We start from the raw sequence: 17,074 nt of genomic DNA, 5'->3' as shown, positions 1-17,074 counted from the left end.
TTGGGATTCCAGGAACTACAGGACATGTGTCTGCAGCAGCTGTGGGTTGGAGGCCTTCCCCTCAGTCACTGAAATGGCACGGTTTGGTGCCCTTGGCTACAGCAGTTGTTGGGTTTTACTGCTGCTTCTTCCATCTGACATCGCAGTTCTTGAGCTGACCATTACTACTGGCTTGTCAAGACTGAGGGTTGAAGTCACACACCCAACCTGTGTACACGGTCCTTTGGAACACATGTCCCAAAACTCTAAGCTGTCCCAGGGTAGACGGTGTGTATCCAAAAAGCAACTTTGGCTTTGCTGACATGAGATGGTTCTGTCCTATTTCTATGTGTGCCTTAGTTCAGTCAGCTGGGGCTCTCCTGAGTCGCGCTGCACTGTCTCAGTTTACTTGGTAAACTGTTAGCCTTTTTACTCTTTCATAATTTTGAATTCCAAATAAAATTGCATTAAAAAAGGAGGTCTACTTCTTTATACAGTTTCAAAGACTGGTTGTAATCTCAAAAGATATTTTTAACTTGGAAATTCTGGGACCATAGAAAATATGGTGAAGTTGAAAATAAAGTCATTTAAAATTTAGGGCCCCTGGGTGGCTCAGTCAGTTAAGCATCTGCCCTCGGCTCAGGTCATGGTCTCAGGGTCCTGGATGGAGCCCCACATGCAGCATGTGGCGGGCTCCCTGCTCAGCAGGGAGTCTGCTTTCCCCTCTCCCTCAGCCACTCCCCCTGCTTGTTCTCTCTTTTTCATTAACAAATAAAAATATTGTTTAAAAAAATAGGGATCCCTGGGTGACTCAGTGGTTAAGTGCCTGCCTTTGGCTCAGGGTGTGATCCTGGAGACCCGGGATCGAGTCCCACGTTGGGCTCCCTGAGTGGAGCCTGCTTCTCCCTCTGCCTTTGTCTCTGCCTCTCTCTCTTTCTGTGTCTCTCGTGAATAAATAAAATCTAAAAATCAATCAATCAATCAAAATAAAAAAATAAAATTTACATTTAGGGATAGTTAACATTTATTCTCATCATGTTGCAGACGCACTGCTAAATGCTTTACACGTACCATCTTAGACCTCGTAACAACCACGCATGGGGGGACCTGTTTTTCTTATCTCCACTTAGCACAAGAGGAGACGCAGGCATGGAAAAATTCAGTCATTTGCTACAGTGACCACGATCGAGGACCCAGACCCCGGCAGGCTGGCTCCAGAGCTCACGTTCTGGATCAGCACATTAGTCAGACAGTGTAAATAAAAATAACTGCACTACTGGATTATTTTGTAAAAGAAGTCTTTGAAAGAAATATTTCTTTTTTTAAAAGCATTGTTGTTATTTTTAAAGATTTTAATTATTTGACAGGGAGAGAGAAAGCACAAGCTGGGGGAGCAGTAGGCAGAGGGAGAGGGAGAAAGGTGCTCCCTGCTGAGCAGAGAGCCCGACATGGGGCTCGATCCCAGGACCCTGAGATCGTGACCTGAGCCGAAGGCAGACACTTAACCGCCTGAGCCACCCAGGCGCCCCTAAAAGAAATATTTCAACGAACCTGTACAAGTGATTAATTACCATATCTGCTGTTCATATGCAAATGGCCTCCTGGTACCCGGAGCACAACCCTTTAGGAGGTAAGCGCAAAATAAATTTTGTTCAAATATGCCAGGCGTGGCTGATTGTTTTAACATTTTTTATGAACTCCTGAAAAAGCTTTGGTATGCTGATGTTTGCCCTGTCTTAATTCTGCTCACTTTATTAATCCGCTTGGCAAATTCCTTATAGATAGACTTGCAAACTTACCCCAGCCTGACTCTTATCCGGATGGCCATCCATTCGAAATGACTGGACTACAAACCAACACATGTACCCCTAATAATTCGATGCCTCGTAAATGCCTTGTTGAAAATGTGCGTGCTGCTCTTCTGTTGGCCTCAAAGTGAATTCAATCCTATCTATTTATTTAGGAAGACTGGAAAGGGGAACTTGCCACCGTGTGGATGACGGAGAGCCGGGGGAGATAACATCACTTTGTAGGAATTCACCGTTTACGAAGTACTTTTACTTCCACCATTTCACTCCTCAGTATAATCCTGAAAAGTTGGCAAAGAAGGTATGATTGCCCTCCTTCCACCTTCCATTTTCCCGATAGATCCTATTTCAGGACACAGGACTCCCCTAAAGCCACCGAGCGACTTCGCTGGGGGTTTGACTGCAGCCGCTCCCTACAGGCAATCTAGGCCCTTCCCATTACGCGATGGGCATTTCTGTGCAGCAGAGATCACAAACTCTTGGTCTGTGGGCTGATCCCAGACCTGCTTTGCTTTGCCTGAAGAGTTTTCAGGTTCGAATCAGTTATTGCTATGCTTTAAAATTTAGAAGAGATACGTTAAATCTGGAATTTGGACTTCATCTGACGAAGTAGTTGATTTGGCAACAAGCCACTAGGGATGAGTAGTTACTACTTCGTTTAGGGTAAGCGCATCTATTCAGAAGGCCACAGGCTTCACTGTGCCTCATCTTACCCCCTGGACGGCCCTTGTTTGCCATTTATCATCATAAAATCCGACGGCTTCCTTCCTGTAGGTAGCCTGTTTCCTGATACAGAGGAAATTATCTGTGGGACTGAGCGGCCTTCCACAGACACTTGGCAATTCTCAGCCAGTGTGGACAGGCTTGTCTTCACGTATCTTCCTAGCTCTGATTCCTGACATCCGCTTGGCAACCCTCTCATCTTAATTTTCTTTATTAAACGGTTCCCCTGATGGGCCACTGGGACAGTGGTGAAATTAAGAATTTTTTCACCCAGAAAGAATTGTCTCCCATACCATTTTGAGGTCTACTTCAAAATATTACAAGTAACTCATTTTCAAACTCCTCGCCTTCATCCTTACCCCACAAGAATGTATATATTCTCCAAGATCCAAACGTTTTGCTTGTTCATCACTATGATCTTAGTGTCGGGGACGGTGACGGGCACATCACAGGGACTCAGTACATAAATAGCTGGCGACCGAACGAATGAAGTGGGAGAAGTGAATCGGAACTGGGCATTACTGGAACCTCTCCGTGTGGTCCTCCCGACACGGTTGGCCATTGGGATGATCTTATATATAAAGAGCCCAACGGAAGATTATCAGTGTCTCTTCCTAGACGCTGAAAAGATCCAGCTTAAACATTTGTTAGCTTTGTTTACTGATAAAAATACTCCATTGCAATTCCTTTCACTTCTGTATTGAACTAGCTCTGCATTTACAGAAACCCTAGCTTTTGAGAAAATACAGTTATCCTTTCTTAGACCCGACTAAGCTAATTTGCTTAGACCTGCAATCACCTGGTTTTCTATACCGTGCCAAGGAGAAAAGGGCTTTCGGCCCAGCCTGTCTTTTTTCTTAGGGTCAGAAATGTTCCATGTATTTCATTTCCTGTTTACAGCTTATAGAAATAAAAATACTTTGTATATTGAAAAAAAAAAAAAAAGAAATGCTCCATGTACGTCTCAGGGCTTCAGAACAGCTTTGCTGCCAAGCATCACCTGAATCTAATTTACTTTAACCTTTAACCACCTGCTTACAGCTCATAAGAGAGAACGAAGGGTGGCCTGCACCCTGACGTCCAGCTTCTGCTCACCTCTCAGGACGCCTCCTCATCCTCAGCTGTCCTCCGACTCCCTTCTCCTGTTTCTTTCCTCCTCTTTCTCCTCCCCCGCCCTCCTTTCATCATGCCTTTTCATGGTTTTCTTTTTCAAATGTACAATCTATCTTGTTTTCTCACCATGTTTTGCTCTGAAGGGTAATAAGCAAGATCAAGACAGCACATATGTGACCCCTCTTAGGACGTGGACCTTGGACTTCGTGTGACTCAGCACCGAGTGCTGTGCGACTGTCAGATGGGCAGTTAGTTAGGCGTTAGGGGGCCTGGCGGCCGGCCAACGGGTGGTCATGGCCAGCTACGGGGAAAGCTGGGGATCGGTCCTGGCAACCCTCCAAAAACAAAGCCACAAGAAGCCAGATCAAACCAGACAGGCTCAAGACAAAGAAGACAGGAGACTCTGGCCAAGCGAGGGAGAAAGGGCATGAAGCCCTGCTCCCAAGACGCCTCCTCCCCAGGCAATAACCATTCCCTGCCCAGTTGACATCTGTCAGTAAGAGAGACCCAAATCTGGAGTGAAGCTCCGCCTTGAGCTCACCCACTCTCGCATCTCCAGAGCCTTCTTTAAGAAACATTGTGTGTCTGGTCTCCCCCTGAATTCTTTACGGCCATGAGACCCAGAGCCTCCAGGGAAACGCGGGGCTGGGCAGGGCAGAGGAGGCCACAGGGCCTTGGGGTCTCCCCAGGCCACCGGGCAACATCAGCTGAGCTGCTGTGGATGTGACGAAGTCTCTCTACATCTCTTTGACTTTTTCCTTCTGAATGCTTAAATTTCATTTAAATATGAAGTTTCTTTCTTTCCTTTTAAATAAGTCGATTTCTCACTTTGCTTTTCATGAAACCACAGAATTTTAGGTTAGAGGAAACTTAAGAGAGAAACTCATCCGGTCCTCGTCCTGCAGATGGAGAAACTGAGGCAAGGCTCAGCAGCAGAATCAAAATTAAAAATTAAAATCTCACCTTCTGATTCTTACTTAGCCCAGCACTATTTTTTTTCACTGTTTTGAACTGTTTGTTCTTTTCAACTTAGCTATTTTCCTTTTATTTCAGTGAAAAAAGGGAATTTCAAAGTATCTATCATCCCTGGATTTTTGGGTTTTCTGTGTTTTGGATTTTCTGTTAGAGTTCACTCTCTCTCTCTCTTTTTTTTTTTCTTTGCTTCATGTTTCCCTGTGGAGGGACCTCGGTTAGAATAACAAAGCTTGCCTGTCTCTGCTCATCAGTTACTTCTCTACCAGAGGAAATGGGAAAAAGAACTGAGTATGGACTGCTCAGCCCCTCTGCCTCCCTTCCCGCTTTGCCCACCGTTTCTAATATTCCATGCGGTACATTTCCCAGGGCAGGCTCTGCTATCCCCGTGGCTGCTGGGGAAGTTGGCCTAATTCGGGGTGAAACACTCATATGCAAGATAATAGCACGAGGTTGATGAAGCAGTGGGTGGCTTCACTGCTAAAAGAAGAGGAGTTACTTGACGGTAGAGAAAAATAGAGAATCGGAAGGCAGCTGGCTTGTGAGAGATGAGGTCTCTTCGGAGTGAAATCTGTCCGACATCTATCTTATTAAATGTTGATAACATCGCACAAGCATGTTGAGGCCTGGACCACAGGGCCAGACACCATCATTCCGGGTAGATCATGTCAAAGTCTTCCTCATTTTTCTCTCACTTGTCAGTGTGAAGGGAGAACAACTTGATTTGGGCTAAAATATCTGCTTTTGAAAAAAAAAAAGTCTATATTTCCTTGTGCCTTAATTCAAAAAAATAAACCAAAAGTCTACGAGAAAATTTTTCTTATTTTATGCCAGGATTTGAGAAACTGGATAAATGAATTAAGAAATAATCCCAGCTGAGAGAGAGAGAGAGAGAGAAACCTTTAGCTGGAGGAAAATTTAAATATGGAAGTAATTTAAAACTCAATTGTTATGCCATCTTAAGAAAACTTAAAATAAACACAAATATAACTTTTTTTTTCTCATTAAAAAATACCTTAGTCATGGGATCCCTGGGTGGCGCAGCGGTTTGGCGCCTGCCTTTGGCCCAGGGCACGATCCTGGAGACCCGGGATCAAATCCCACGTCAGGCTCCCGGTGCATGGAGCCTGCTTCTCCCTCTGCCTGTGTCTCTGCCTCTCTCTCTCTCTCACTGTGTGCCTATCATAAATAAAAATTAAAAAAATTATTTAAAAAAATACCTTAGTCATAAGATGATGCTTTGGGGAATCTTGTAACTGTGTGTGTGTGTGTGTGTGTGTGTGTGTGTGTGTGCGCGTGTGCACAGAGACATGCATATGCTTCTGCACATTCTAATTGGATGCTCTTATGATTTCCATATGGATCATTGTAATATTGATTCCCTCATTTCAACCACAGTTTATATTTCAAACATCAAAATACAAAGTATATAAGAAGAAGTTCCATTTCACGTGTCCCTTGTCCTTGTCAGATAAAAAGGTATTTCCACAAGGATGGAACTGTATCCTCTTTAAAGACTCCAATATCAAATGTAATGAAAGTTAAGTGTTTCTTTTCATATCTGGAATGGTAACACAAGGTGACATTCTTAACCAAGCAAGGGAGGTTACGTTCTTCAAGCAATAACTTTCAAAGAGAGAAAGAAACAGAACTGAAGTAGGATATAATTGGAACTTCTAATAAGGAAGGCCTAAAGAGAAATGTTCCGGCCAGCAACGATTATTCGGGAGGTGGTTAAGGCTCCTTTGCGACACCCTCTGTCAAATCTTGTTCTATATTCCCAGTTTTCTGTGCCCAGCGTCCTGGGTCTCCAATGGCTACGTAGCACCTCCTTGACTTGCCCAGGTTACGTGAAGCACAGAGAGCAAGGGGAGAGTCATTCCGCTACGTATTTGCAGAGACTCACAAACAGAAATCCTTTAATATGGACAGTCTCACGGGTAAAGACCAAACATCTGATGGTTTGCTCTCTTTGAACTACCTTTACCAGTCCCTCTGCACTTACAGAAAATTCTTGATCCCCACACAGCCATCCATGGACTGCCAGGCCTTTCAAATTTATTACAAAATAGTGTAAGTAATTCATCCTTTCCCGTCCTTCCCGCAGTGGATGCACTCTGGGAGCGGAGCGGGGTTGTTGTGGTGGTTGTTTTCTATCTGGTTCACTGCTGGGCACAGCTGGCCCATTGTAGATAATACAGTGAGTTGAGTGAACGAGTGAACTGGTCACAACTGGAGCTTTCTTAGAACAATGATGCAGAACACAGTTCGTTATGGGCTGGAGTTCATATCCGCCTAGAGGGAGGGCTGTGCTTATGGATGGAAGTTCACAAACCAATAAGCTTTTCTGCTCTCTAGGGAAGAATATTTCCATTTTGTTTTTTATAGATTCTTTTTTTTTAATTTTTTATTTATGATAGTCACACACACATACACAGAGAGAGAGAGAGAGAGAGAGAGGCAGAGACACAGGCAGAGGGAGAAGCAGGCTCCATGCACCGGGAGCCCGACGTGGGATTCGATCAGGGGTCTCCAGGATCGCGCCCTGGGCCAAAGGCAGGCGCCAAACCGCTGCGCCACCCAGGGATCCCAATATTTCCATTTTGAACAAACTATTCTATAATAAGGATCCCGGTCCATTAGTCTTCTTGTTTTTTAAATTTTAAAGACTAACCAGGGACACCTGAGTGGCTCACAGTTGAGGGTCTGCCTTTGGCCCAGGGCGTGACTGACCCCGAGGTCCCGGTCCCTGCATGGAGCCTGCTTCTCCCTCTGCCTGTGTCTCTGCCTCTCTCTCTCTCTCTCTCTCTCTCTCTCTCTCTCTCTGGGTCTCTCATGAATAAATAAATAAAATCTTAAAAGAAGAAGACTAATCAACGGCTAGTATTCTATCAAAAGGCAAAAGGACGAGGCCACAGGAGAAATCTCAAGTATCTATTAGAAAAAAAAGCACGAGACCCTTGTATTTCCCATCTCCTAATCGTCTGACATAAGACATGCTGGCACTGCTCTCTACCTCCACTTAATATTATTTTGATTGGAACACCGGCTGTAATTCTGAGGGCCTGGTAGAGGCCACTTGAGGCAACAGGCTTGAGCGACAGAAACTTGGGCAGAGAAGGGCCCACAGTGACTGCCCAGCTGATGCCAGCTGCTCGGTAAGCAATTGCCACTGAAAGAGCCCTCGACCCTGGCTGGCCAGTGACAAGCAGTACAGGCCCTGGGATTAACCAAAAAGAGAAAATTTCCTGCGTCCTCACAGTCCCTCGCTGTGCCCCGTAACTGTGCCCCCCATGGCCTCCCAGCCTCTCCTCTCCGGGCCCTGCGCCCTCGCAGTGTATTCAGTAGACGTCTCTCTCCTGTTCTGCCTCTGTGGATCCCTTGGCCACCTGCCCTGCTGTCCCCATGGGGGGGGCACAGTTTCTTGCCATGTGCTATGGCGAGAAAACAAATCCAACACACACACACACACATGCACACGCATACACACAAACCAAACCAAAGGATTTTAGTCGAAAAGCTAATGCTCCAATTGAGCTGAAATGCTTTTCTTTTAATGATACTTCTATTATTTTGTGGCTCACTTACCCCTTCCCGTCCCATGGTTACCAGCTAAGTAGCCTGTTGGGCTCTTCTTCTCTTTGAAAGAAGCAGTGAGAAGTAGGGGAAGTGTTGGCTGCAGACACCACCACCACTGGATAGAGAAACTTGCGAAAAGCTTACTAGGTTTATTAGGAAAGTGTGATTTTTGAAAACAAAATAATTTTCTGCGAGTGTCGGGAATCACAGAGACTGCACTCGGGGCTCGTGTTATCCCGGAACCGAAACACAGCAAGAGGACAGAGCTAACATGCATCGCACATGATGAGTGTGGATATTTTCCGCAGGTATGGAAAAGCTGTATCTAGCCTCACACGAGGGCAGGGATTTTCATCGCCTCCAAGCTTACAGATTTCTGAAGAAACGAAACAGTACAGCTACTCCCCCCAGACCAGGCTCTGATGATAGGAAAACAGCCTGGAGACATCAACACTGTATTTGCTGAGGGCTTTTTTTTTTTTTTTTTAAGTCATGTAATTCCAAATAAAACTGAGAATTAAGAAGGATGCCAAAGAGAGGACCAAGCATTCTGGATGATGCCAAAATGCTCATCCTCCCTACAAACGCTTGCCAATGATCAAGGGAGAATGTCGCAGAAGTTCATCTAGAACCGGGCCTTTCATAGACTCTATTTTGTAACTCTTGATTTTTTTTTAAGATTTTATTTATTTATTCATGAGAGACGCAGAGAGAGAGGCAGCAACACAGGCAGAGGGAGAGGCAGGCTCCATGCAGGGAGGACTCGATCCCAGGACCCCAGGATCACACCCTGGGCCCAAGGCAGACGCTCCCCCGCTGAGCCACCTGGGCATCCTGTAACTCTTGATTTTTGTTGTTGTTGATTGAAGCAGAAAAGCAGTAGCTATGTCAAATATTGAGCGAGGGCCACCGAACGAACAGAGACCCGGCCGCAGATTCTGACAGCAGATGGGATGGGATGAAAACAACAAAATCCGATAAAAGGGGCAAGAGAGCAGATTTCCCACCCGGAAATACGCCTCTTTGGCACACTGATTATTTTGACCTGGTTATTTTAAAAACACAGCAGACCCGGAAAAGCTCTAGAAAATCCAACAAGTTACTCTCTTGTAAGAGGCACTTACATTTAGAAGGAGAACCTCCACCTGTAGGGATGTCTCCGCGCGGTCCCTGGGAGAGGCCCTCTCCAGGGCTCCTCCCAGTGCAGAGGCAACTACTTAAATCTACTTAACACCCTTGCCCTTGCCCAGTACTGCTTTTCCCGGCAACCTCCCCTGGCTGGCCTCCTTGCCCCAGGAGACTTCTTTTGTCTTTAGCTGAAGATGGTTTTTAAGGTGATGGCTTTGCCCATTTCAGCGAGTTACTTGGTTTTCCTGGGTCTGTCCCCTGTATACATGTAACATGTTTTCCTGGTGTTAATCTGTCTTCTACCGATCGAATCATCAGGCCAGCCAAAGGACCTAAAACGGAAGAGGGGAAAGCTTTTCTCTGCCCCTACCAAGGGCTTTCAAAACACAGCAGGTCGGCAGATGCAGAACAATGAGAATATTAATAAAAGAAAATCTTGTTTAAAAGCAGGCCAGAAGGGGGTAGGGGGTAGTTCTCAGTCCCTACTACTACCACCGGCGTCAACTGCAGATCCAACAGGAAGAACGGAATCTTGCAAGTGAAACCACTTTAGCTACTTTAGATCTCAGCGGGAGGAAGACAGGTCTGGGCCCTCCCTTCCCACCCAAAGGAGCTCAGCCAATGAGAGACGGTCGCAAATCAGCCAACGAGAAGAAGCCACCCTAGTTTGAACTCCAAGTTTACTCCAAGGGACTCTCTTCTTTATAATAACCTCCCAACTTCCCCCTTTCACCTGTAGAACAGCATTCCTCTCCTCAGTTCTCTGGACTGGTCTATGGTTTTGCCGTGGCTTGCTTGACCCAAACTGCGATTCTCTGCTATCCCTGCTGAAACTCATTTTTGCTGCTTAAATAACTGACACTCGTATTTCTAAAGTCAACAAAGACCAGCAGTTTTCAAAGCGTTTCAAGCTATCCAGCCAGTTAATGTCGCTCAACTTGGAAAATGAGTGATGGGGACACAATGACGTAACTATTAAGAAAACACGTTGGGTTAAAACATCCATGTTTAAGAAGAAAGATCTTGGAAGAATTTTTATTTTAGATTTATTTTGAAAGATTTCCATTACGAGTGGTCTAAATAAGACCTGAAGTCTTGATGATAAAAGAGAGAGACTACGGCCACTTAGGGCAGGTGGCACGGCACAATGAGGGCAAGCTCTAGCATCAGGGAGCCCTGGGGTGTGTGTTACTAAGCGAGTCTGATATTGTGTCTCATTTTCCTCATCTGTAAAATAAGCTTCCTGTGTAATGAAGATAAAAGTCAATCAACATATTCTAAATATCTGGCACATAGTAGAAATTCAGTATGTGGCGGTGGTGTTAGTAAAACTCCAAATTCTCCATAATGGAGAAGCATTTTGGATTTTCTTATGTACCGCGAGGCAGCATTATTCCAATGGGGTACCTAGAAGGCCCCAGCTAGGAATCTGACCACGTTCTCTGACCTGTCCAGTTTTAAGACCAAGACCTCCAGATTAGTGGAGAATCAAAAATGACCTTTGGGGGGGATCCCTGGGTGGCGCAGCGGTTTGGCGCCTGCCTTTGGCCCAGGGCGCGATCCTGGAGACCCGGGATCGAATCCCACGTCGGGCTCCCGGTGCATGGAGCCTGCTTCTCCCTCTGCCTGTGTCTCTGCCTCTCTCTCTCTCTCTCTCTCTCTGTGTGACTATCATAAATAAATAAAAGTTAAAAAAAATTTAAAAAAATGACCTTTGGGCAGTTGGCCTGTTATGGTAACTTGCACTGGCTCTTGTGAAAGAAAAATATTCCATCAAATTAAGGGGAAAGGAAGGAATTAGTATAGTATTTGTCAAATACAGTTCTTTCTTTCTTTTTTTAAAAAAAGATTTTATTTATCCATGAGAGACACAGAGATAAAGGCAGAGAGACAGGCAGAGGGAGAGGCAGGCTCCATGCAGGGAGCCCGACGTGGGACTCGATACCCGAACTGGGATCATGCCCTGAGCCGAAGGCAGACACTCAACCGCTGAGGCCCCCGGGCGTCTCTCTCTCTCTCTCTCTTTTAAGTAGATATTTCAAGTAATGCATTGGAAGTCATCATGGTGGAAATGCAGAAATATCAAAATGACTATTCCTTTTTATTTGGCATAATAAATTCACACAGAACTTATGTTTTATGACCTTTCCAATATTCAACTGTTTTGATCTACAAAAATGACAAGTGCATACGGTTCCATCTAATCAGTACTAAAGCCAAGGTAATTGATTCACGGCCTCACTTAAAAATGCGACAGGGGATAAAAGGATGCATACGGTTGAGTATTTTGTATTATGCATTCGTCACATGGTTTGCATAGGAGAAACTATATAAAGAAATAATTTAGGGGAGAACATAAAGCTGTCGGTACCACTTGCTGTCCTCGTAATAAGCTCAGCTTCATCGCCAGCAGCCAGTCTCTCCCGTTCAGACTCAAATCTGAACCTCATGCAATTCTCCAGCTTTAGAACAGGAGATTTTATTGTATGCATTTCCAAACTGCACTGCTTTGTATATTTTTATCTTTTTGACTTTTCCGGGCCCTGAGAATTATTTCTGACCTTGGATCACTCATGGGGCTTTTATTGAGTGTTTTTATTTTTTTAAAAAAATTTATTTATTTGAGAGAGAGAGATAGTGTGAGCAGGGAGGAAAGAGAGAGGCAGGCTCCCCACTGAGCCGCGAGCCCCATGAGGGGCTGGATCCCAGAACCGTGAGGCCAAGGACTGTGCGTAACCTACTGAGCCACCCAGGCGCCCCTATGGAGTGTTAGGAAAGTAGGTGAGCTGCTGACTTGAAGATGATGCAAATTACTTTTTTTATTTTTTCAAAGAAGCCTTTGATTTTATTTAGACTTTAAAGATTTTTCTTCTAGAGACATTAGGATACTTTGATGAATTTACTAACTGGAGATTTTGGTGTCGTAATAGTAGCAATTAATGAAGTAAGGTTTTACTGATCTCTTTAGGGATTATTAAACCCTGAGGTTCGTCAGCCTATGAGGATTTGCACCTTTCCACTTTAAGAAGCCATTTCATCGAAACAGGATCTCCTGGCTCTATTGGCAAATGGTAGAAACTCAGAATCATGAGCTAAACTAATTGTTTCATTTGGTCTTTAGAACGTTATAAACTGTAATGGAATTACTGAGTCGAGAGCAATTAATGGGATGTGCTTCGTATATGCTCTAAGCAGGGCTATACCTGTTATTCGTAAAGACCAATTAAAAACGATCAAAAGAAAACCGTTGATGAATCTTCGTGCCATCAAAATAAACCATCTCGAACACTTTACAAGCGCCTCATATCTGTAGAGCTCACATCACTCCAGAATGTGCAGTCACTTCGGATGCTGCCATTTAAACATTATGCCAATGCCCCATCGTTTTCAAGGAGAAAGTACGAGTTTGGAATACATTTTCTAGGTTTTTAAAACATATAAATGATGCAGCCTGGGAAAGAATGGATGTTTCTCGTATCCAGGACTCATATGTTTGACCAGGAGTTGAAAATCCAGATCCCTGCACGACAGCAACAGAGGCACTCAGACGAGTGGGGATGGCACAGACTCTCCGGGGCAGGGTCGAGGGAGGGCTGAGAAATGGGAGCACTGGAAAGCCAATGGCCTTTTAGAGGCTCTAGCCACCACTCAGCTCCACGTAGCTCCCCCTTGGATGTTGTCTTATGGGAATGTGGTTCCAGAAGAGCCAGATACTGTGATTTTCAAACAAATACAGATAAGTGGAATTTTACATGATATAGCTACACATCTAAAAGTTGGCAACTGCTTCAAATTTTAAGCCCTGTGGGTCAAATAAAACACATCTATGGCTGTCAGGAAGCAACCTCTGGATTAGGTTCGAACATCCTCTGTAGGTACCTAAATGCTATGAACAATGGCGCATGTTGAGATGTTGTCTTTCATCAATATTTATGACGCAGGAAGTGTTTTCTTAAAAAGAAAGCAGGGTATTTCATTAATCGGTAGCTCGTAGGTGCCCGCTGGGTTGCCACAACATATTCATTATTAAGAAGATTTGAAAAGATAGAAGTATTCACTGCCTTTCTCTGGTTTATAAATAGGTTAGTTGAGAAGAAAGGGGTCTCGTAACGGGGTTGGAAATTATTGGGAACGGGATACTAAGAAAGGACCGTAGGCGTGTAGAAGGGATGATTCCACAGAAGCTGAAGGTAGACTCAGGCGTTTCAAGGTCCATATAGCATCACGTACTGTTTATTATACAAGAATGGGGGTAGGGATAGACAGTACGGAGAAGAGAAAATCTGAGTATTTTATGGTCCCAGATTGTTGCTCACAAATTGAAATATTACTTTTGACTAAGTTGAAATGAGCATTTTATATAGACGGAAGTTGAAAAAAAAAACCCATGGAGAAATATACAGACGCTATGAAACAATTTGTAGTTCTCCGAGGGGCAGGAAGACAAATTTACAGAATCAAAGAGCACAACGTGTCATTTAGCTACTCCAGACACCACGCAGCATCTGTTCAGTGGACGAAGCAAAGGGCAAAGGGCAAGGGTCCAGTTCTGTTTCTGGCATTGATTGCTCTGGGACCTGGAGGAACAGTGTCACCTTTTGTCACTCAAGTTACACCATATGCTAAGAAAAGACCATGCGTAGCCCAAAGGCCTTTCCCACATCAATTCTGACCTCCATAAACCATGTGCACACTTTAAAAATCAAGGCTGTGCAAAAGCGAGGAATGCTATTCTCCATGATTTACAGAAGTAATGAAGACTTCCAATGGCCGGCAACCAACCAGATTCCTGCTGGAATATTCTTGTTTGCTTGACACCTCTCCTCATCCTGGAGCTCATCATGCTTATGTCTAAGCCATGTTCTTCTCATCCATTTTTTGCCTTGCATTTAATTTAAATGAAAAAGCAGCTCTAGGCAGAATCATTATTTAAACTGCAGTCTCTGTACTCTCCTTTGGAAATGGAAGCATCCAGAATACGTAAGGCTGCAGTTAGGTCGAAAGGTAAGCTGCGCGTTACAACCCGGGGCCCAGCTCTAAGGCACGGATTACATCAAGTTCATGGTCTTCATTGTGTCCTTCACAAGTTGCCCTTTGCTAGTTTTGAGGGAGATGCTAACTATATTGGACTCATATTCTTTTTTTTTTTTTAAGATTTTATTTATTTATTCATGAGAGACACAGAGGGAGAGAGAGGCAGAGACACAGGCAGAGGGAGAAGCAGGCTCCATGCAGGGAGCCTGATGTGGGACTTGATCCCGGGTCTCCAGGATCAGGCCCTGGGACGAAGGTGGGCGCTAAACCCCTGAGCCACCCAGGGATCCCCTGGACTCATATTCTTACTTTCATGCTTTAGAGCAATGTAAGTGAGGAATTTGAAGATTAAGTTTGTAAATAAAAATACACTTTTCGGGGATCCTTGGGGGGCTCAGCGGTTTGGTGTCTGCCTTCGGCCCAGGGCGTGATCCTGGAGACCTGGGATCGAGTCCCACGTCGGGCTCCCTGCATGGAGCCTCCTTCTTCCTCTGCCTGGGTCTCTGCCTCTCTCTCTCTCTGTCTCTCATGAATAAATAAAAATCTTTAAAAAAATACTTTTCTTTCTCTTATAGCTCAATACACAAGACGGAAAATAACACTTGGTCTATCTACTCCAATTACGCATGACCTATCACACCAAATTCCCAAATAGAGGCAAACCCAACAGAGTTCACGTTATGGAAGAAGACGTTCTCTTTTATTACCTCATGTCCCGATTCTCAGGAAATTAGATGAGTTCATATTATTTAAAGTGAAATCCATTGGCCTAACCTTCCAGGGACTTGACCCCGGTCGGTCCAATGCTCTCACCACCCCCATCAATCCAATTACATCAAATTACAAGTATATTTGTGCTCTATACTATATAGAGATGCACATACCAGCCCATGTACCACACACACACACCCTCTTTTTGATTTTGCAGAATGACATAACAATCAGGGGCCCTAGAACATAAAACAAGGATGAAGGATGGTTTGCAAACACTCTGCTCTTCTGCATACTGAGCCCAACACGAGACCCCTACCCCCCCCACCCGCCCAGAGAGAAGCACCCACCGAATGCGACCTGGGAAAGAAACAGGTGTGTACAAGGTGCGTGCAGGCGCTCTCCTTCAGACCAGCTCCTGCGGATACTGTACCTTCCGGAGGGGTTTGAGCTTCGTCTCCATGATGAAGTCATACTTGCAGAGCTCGCAGCAGCGCGTGTCTGAGCTCTTGATCCACTGGTGGAGGCAGGACTGGTGGACAAAGCGCAGGGTGCCTGTGCAGCGGCAGGGGGTGATGAGAGGGCTCTCCTCGTCTCCTTCGCAGTGACAGATCCTGGGGAGGACACAGCGGGCAGGATGAGAGCTCCCGGAGGGCATTTCCCACCTGGGGTTCCTCCCTCGCTCGCCCTGGACTGCGTTACAGCTGCACCTGACATGGGCGAGCGTGGCGTGCCACTGCAGCTTGATCTAGAACCGAATCTGGGCTCCGTGCAGCTTCCTTCCACCTGCTGCTTACACCCCTGCTACTGGGCCTGAGATACCAGGGCCTGGGGCTGCGCCACCATCTCACCCTTCACGAAGGCCGTAGCCCAGCTGCCAGCCCTAGCCCCCTCCTGGTCTATGCTTATGCGTCTACAAGCATAAGCTTCATTTCATAAAGAAAAGCTGCAATTTACCAGCCTTGTAAGGAATGTTGGGGTCTGATCACTTTACTGTTTTATTGTTATGACAGTTCTATAGAAGCACGGTGTACAGGTGTGGAGTCTGGTGCCCGTGGCATCCGACCAACGTAGAGGAATTCTGAAAAATTTAACATGTTACCAAAGGATAATGTGAATGTTGAAAATTTCAGGTTGGAAATATTACAAAGAGGAGTGCCTGGGGGGCTCAGTGGTTGGACGTCTGCCTTTGGCTCAGGGTGTGACCCTGGGGTCCCAGGATCGAGTCACCCGGGGGGGGGGTCCCCGCAGGGAGCCTGTTTCTCCCTCTGCCTGGGTCTCTGCCTCTCTCCGGGTCTCTGAGGAATAAATAAATAAAATCTCAAAAAAAGGAAAATATTACAAAGATTTTCCTAGGAACATGTACACATATTTGGTCACAATGAATGGCCTAAACTGTCAATAATCATCATTGTTTAAAAGTTAGGAAAAACAAGTTACAAAAATAGTTGATTTCATAAAGTTCGAGTACGGTAAACTCTATTGTTTTAAAATGTTAATTATTACGTCTTCTGAGGAATTCAGAGTTCACCTTTATTGAATTGGTATGAATTTGAATGTCATAGATTCACAGTCTATGAAATCTTCATTATTCTCATCTATAGATTTTTGGAAAGAATTTGCTTTCCTCATTAAATGAGATAAGCTTCTCATACCTAAAGATCTTGAATTCAGATCTTAGCAATTCTATAATTCTTGTGATTTACCCAGCCTATTAGAAATTAATACATTTGATTAGAAATATTTTTTGTAATCTTTATAAAATATAAATGGCATATATCAAAAAATCTATAAATTTACTCTCTCAAGTTGAGCTGCAGCAGCAGCAGCAGCAGCCTTGAAGAATGTTGGAATTGCTGCTCTTTCTTTTTAGATCTATATGCCCTACATTCCAGGAGCATGGGTTTTAAAGAATGGATTTTTGGGATCTCTGGGTGGCTCAGCGGTTGAGAGTCTGCCTTCGGCTCAGGGTGTGATCCTGGAGACCCGGGATCAAATCCCGCATCAGGCTCCCTGCATGGAGCCTG

At 44.9% G+C, this 17,074-nt stretch overlaps 1 protein-coding gene across 3 annotated transcripts in view; it reads right to left on the bottom strand.

Annotated features, from left to right (window-relative positions):
- Positions 1-17,074, bottom strand: part of MARCHF1 (membrane associated ring-CH-type finger 1) — a 296,887-nt gene that overhangs the window by 45,304 nt on the left and 234,509 nt on the right. For all 3 annotated transcript variants that reach the window (XM_055336612.1, XM_055336613.1, XM_055336614.1), the window contains one exon: positions 15,481-15,661. In XM_055336612.1, the coding sequence (XP_055192587.1) occupies positions 15,481-15,661 (181 nt within the window). The remainder of the gene's footprint in view (positions 1-15,480; positions 15,662-17,074) is intronic.

The sequence above is a fragment of the Nyctereutes procyonoides genome, unplaced genomic scaffold (genome assembly GCF_905146905.1).
Source record: "Nyctereutes procyonoides isolate TBG_1078 unplaced genomic scaffold, NYPRO_anot_genome, whole genome shotgun sequence".
Lineage (NCBI taxonomy): Eukaryota > Metazoa > Chordata > Mammalia > Carnivora > Canidae > Nyctereutes > Nyctereutes procyonoides.
This window is presented reverse-complemented; position numbering and strand designations above follow the sequence as displayed.